At 37.7% G+C, this 4,818-nt stretch overlaps 1 protein-coding gene across 1 annotated transcript; it reads right to left on the bottom strand.

The window, feature by feature from the left end:
* Positions 1-1,206: 1,206 nt before the first annotated feature.
* Positions 1,207-4,341, bottom strand: SPRTN (SprT-like N-terminal domain; the record flags this gene model as incomplete). The annotated part of the gene is made up of 4 exons (XM_008943880.1): positions 1,207-1,940; positions 2,244-2,511; positions 3,309-3,437; positions 4,242-4,341. Coding segments are annotated over 4 exons (1,231 nt in total), but the record flags the coding sequence as incomplete, so codon positions are not given.
* Positions 4,342-4,818: the final 477 nt, after the last annotated feature.

Genomic DNA, 4,818 nt, shown 5'->3' with positions numbered 1-4,818 from the left:
CCCAAGCTGGGTGGCTTCCAAAAGAAGCAAAATAAAGACTGTCAGCTAATGTCAATTTAATGTCATTTTGACCTGTAATGCACTTGAAACTTAACTGACAAATCATGAAGGCTATTATGACACATCCAGGAAAGAGTCCTTGCCAGTATTGCCATCAATATTCCTCACCACCTTTACTTGTTAGTGTCAGGATACGGAGGTCAGTTACACACATAACACCTATATCCTAGAAAAAATGAACTTTTTAAACAGTCTGTACAAACCATCAGAAAAAGCAGGTAGACAATCTAGCTTGGATCCCTGAACAAAAGACACATGTGAGACTGAAGTTCATTAGTTTCCATTTGACCACTCCAGCTTTTAACAGTATAGCTAATTTTAAAATACTTTCTGAAAACAAGCTCTGCCAATTTTTTAATTTTTTTAAAAATTAAGCCCTTAAGTGTAGGGCTTTCTCCCTAAGTACTTTGTACTTGATTTCCTAGCACCTTCATCGCCCTTCTGGATTTTCTCTTTTCCTGCTACAACCTACCTTTTACACTCAAATGGATGCTTTCCTATGGTTTAGATGCCTATGCCTCTCCCATCTTTGACAAAAGCCTGTATTTGAGATTCTCACTCTCAGTTCTTTTCAAAAAGGTCACAGGTGAGAAGGACTACCTAAGAGTGTAATTATTGCTTATGCCAAATATTTAATATTATAAAAATACATAGCACTTAATTACACTGCATTGAACAGAAGAATTCTCATCTATTATAGGTGGTTAAGAGTGACCATAACCACTTAAAAAAAAAAAAAAAAAAAAAAACAACAAATAAAACCAAAAAGGGGTCTTAAGAGCAAAGACTAATTAGCAGGTTTTAAAGTGTCTTCATTTTGACAACTGCCCTGAAAGTACAAAGTCTGGCTAGTATTCACCCCGTCGTGTATTACTCAGATTCTGCAGTGAGAACCTTGGCACAAACATCCACATACTAGAACCTGAGCATTAGATTCTTTGGAACACAAGTAGCAGCTCGTTTCCCAGTCAGTGCTGATGAGCAATGCCACAAAACTTGTTCAGCACACTGACAGTCATTTAAATTCCAGTTCAGAACAGGCACATGGGGAAGTAACCACATCTAAGTACACCCTGAGCAAAGTAGTTTTCAAGCAATGTGTTCAGTCCTTATTTATCTTTCTGTCTCACAGCTTTCTGACAGGTTTTATGCAAGACAAGAATCAAGGTGTTCATTTATTTCAGACTCCAAAACCTCAGTCTGGCAAACAGGACAACTCACTTTTTTATCCTGCCTTACAGCAGTGCTGGAACTTGCAGAAGACACTGTAGATTCAGCTTTGGTTTTCATGGGTGTATTTATACTTGAAGTGACATCAGCACTCCCTTTTTTAATGAAATACTTTTCAAAGGCAGTTTTGTCTTCCATTTTTGGCCACTGCTCCAGCGTGTTAGTCCACTCAGAGCTTTTCTTCTCATATGCAACCTGAGCTGTTACTGTCTGCTCAAAACACATTTGCTTTGGTGGCCTGTTACAGAGTGGCATAACTCTCTTGCCTTTTGCAGAACCTTGGCTTGGTTTTTCTTCCATGACACGTGCAATTTTAACAGGCGATCCACTAACATTCTTGTAAGCTTTTGTATTAGCAACAGAGAGTTTAGGAAACTCACGCTTTGACGCTAAGTTGATCTTCTCAACAGCAGCATCATCATAAAGTGGAAAGAAGATGCCACTACGGGGCGATTTTTCAAATTTTATCTCATTTTTAGGGATTGGTACTGTCCTTGCTGAATGATGCTGTGAACCAGGCATTCCACTGCTTCTAACACGGGTGCTGGAATTTGTGCTGTTTTCTGAGAGTCCGCTGTCTCCTCCTCCAAGCCTATGTCCTTTTCCACTGAAGGGTACCACACCTTGCGTTTCACGCATTTGTGTCTTGCCTGCAAAATAAGAGGGGAAGAAAATAAGAAAAGTGAGTAACTTTTTCACGTATAAATCATGGGCTTAGTGTTTTATGTACCTCACCCAAAAAAAAATGCTGCTAAAAAAACAGCACGGCAAATGAAACCTTTTGCAAACAATGAAGTTGAGAAGGAGCCCAGAAATGCACAAATAAAATGGGCCCTGTTCTTTGTTACATAATATCTACACAAAGGCCTTGTAGTGGTTGATCCGTATCTGTTCAATGAACTGTCTGGGACAAAAACAGACTGGAAAAGAAAAAAAAAAGAGATTTTAAATACCTTTGTTAGTTGATTCAGAATTTGGAAGTTTTGCTGGCTGAGTTTTCTCCTTAGATTTCTTAGAGAAGTTCTCTGGTTCCTTCACTTTTGTGAATGTGCCTCCACACGTCTCTTGATGCTCAGCCCACCAGAAGTCTCGGGCAGAGGGTGCTCTATTCATGGAACGTTTCACATACCCAAAATAAGGCTTTCTGTTTTGACAGGGGCCATTGCATCGCCACCAGTGCTGGCGGTACGAATCCACCTCATCATGAAAACTATGGTAGATCTAGGTTTAAAAAAAAAAAAGGCAAGTCATTCAGAAAGCTGCTGATTTTATGTCACTAGTTCTACAATATTTTTTTAAAAAAAATATGCTTAAAAGATTATTTAAAAGATTATTACCAATTCATTCCTTCCATTACTGCTGTGATTTTTGTATTTCCAGTTAAAAGGTTGAACCTGGGTAAAATCTGATCAATGCTCAGCTAACATTAAAACAAAGCTTTAAAAAAACAAACAAACAATACCCCATAGGAATATGTCCTGGCTATCTTGTTTGAACTACAATAAAGTAACTTGGAAAATCTATCTCCAGTGCCACCCTAAATGATGTACTCTTTAGAATGGATTGTAAACAATACCTGTATTGAATTCTCCAGCTATCATCCTAACAATGTGTCTGAGAAGATCAGCTAAGTATCATCAACCCATTAGCCTCTACTGATATAAATCTTAACTAAAACAGATTTCTCTTCCCCAGATATTATTCTGATCATGGAGCCATTCTGTCCCTGGTATGATTAAGGTTTTTTTGAAGTTTAGAACAAAAGTTTAAAGAAAAATATTTCCAGAGACTATCCTTGAAAATTACATGACTAACAACTCACCACATCTTCCTCAGCCTGTTCCCACCATCATCCCCAACATAGTCACTTGGGAACTGGCATACACTTGGATGTAAATTTGTACCAACTGCAAAGTGTTTACCAAGAACAAGTGTATTACTCATACCACACCAGGCATACTGAAAACACAAATCAGGAAGAAACCTCTGTTAAATTAGATTAAATTCATTACACTTACTGTGACATTGGCTCCAGTCAGGCGATTAATGCGACGCATGTGTTTGCAGAACTCTGGCCCATGAGATTCACGATCTTTGTCATTATTAGTAACAAAAAGCAGGGCATGGATCATTTCATGCAACAGTGTCTGAAACAATGCAAACCATTAGCCGTTCACTGAAGAACATTACATACAGTTTCAACATTAAGCTGGAAGTATTTTACTGCTCTACATTTATCTTTGTAACGATCTTACTTTCATGCATTCACATGTTCAGTCAGGGTCATAAAAATGTAAACACTTATTCTGCCTGTCAAATCAAACTGCCTTTATTCCCATATCACCAAAACTTGCTGGAGAAGCTTACTACAGGAAGTGACATCCCAAAAAGGAGAAGTAATCCTTAAACTTAAGTCAGATCTTTAAAGAGATCGTCCCCTCTACAAGACAAAAAAAAATACACTTGTGAGAAAGCTGAAACTCTATACAGCATTTCTGTTCATTAAGCAAATCCAAACGTTGAATCAATTAAAAGTAGCAGTCCTGACACATGCACAAGCAGCAAGAAGTTAGGTTGACTGTCATATTCCAAATTTTATTTTTTGCTGTTGGCCTTCTCACTTAAAAGCTGACATTACAGCCATTTTCTGTTTGTGCCTCCAGTCCACGTTTCATTTTACTATTAGAGGATAATTTAGGTGTAAAAAAGTTTTTTTTTCCTTTATAAAGTCAAAACCAAATTACTTTAGACTGCCACACAGAGTTGCCCATTTAGAAACATAAAACTTTAAGATTACCAGGATATTGCAACAGAAACATAATAAAGCTACCACTATCTTGTGATCTCTAAGTCATTGTATATGAGAAGCCCACTATGAAATGTAAAATGTTTGTATGGAGGGGAGGTGCAATACATTTCTTTGTGCAGATTCATAAGCAATTTTCAAATACCTCAACGAGATCCTTCCTTGGCCTTAACTTTAGGAGTGGCTCACTCAGACGAATGGAACACATTCCACCCTTTCCTTCATATCTACACACTCCTGCACAGCTGAAAGAGGCACAGGAAAAAATATGAAAAATTACATGTTTCTGCAGTACATGAAAAAAATGGACAATTGGACTTAAAACACCATCCCCTTCCAACAGATGCTGTGCAAACCATTATTAAAAGTGTTTTTTTTCATGTTGTTACTTGAAAACCTCAACATAATTAAGAACAACAAAAAAAAAGCCTGCAAATTCTTTAGAATAATCTGTGACTGAACTAGCTAAGGAGAAACTATAAGTTATTAGATCTCTTGCAATCACTTAATTCAAAGCTAGCAACCCTGAAAAACAAACCACACAACCCACCCCAAAACCTACAATGGATTGTTTCAAGCCAAACTGTTTTGGAGGCAAGTGAATGTTTTTATTAGAACTCCTCATGGAGTGGAATACATAAAACAGAGGCAGAAGATCCACAGCAGCCAACAACAACTTAACAGCTGGTTGCTTCAATTTCACCCCCCCCTCCAACTTTTGA

The sequence above is a fragment of the Merops nubicus genome, unplaced genomic scaffold (genome assembly GCF_000691845.1).
Source record: "Merops nubicus isolate BGI_N331 unplaced genomic scaffold, ASM69184v1 scaffold13937, whole genome shotgun sequence".
NCBI classification, from domain to species: Eukaryota; Metazoa; Chordata; class Aves; order Coraciiformes; family Meropidae; genus Merops; species Merops nubicus.
The sequence above is the reverse complement of the archived record's forward strand: the minus strand, read 5'-3'. Positions and strand labels throughout refer to the sequence as shown.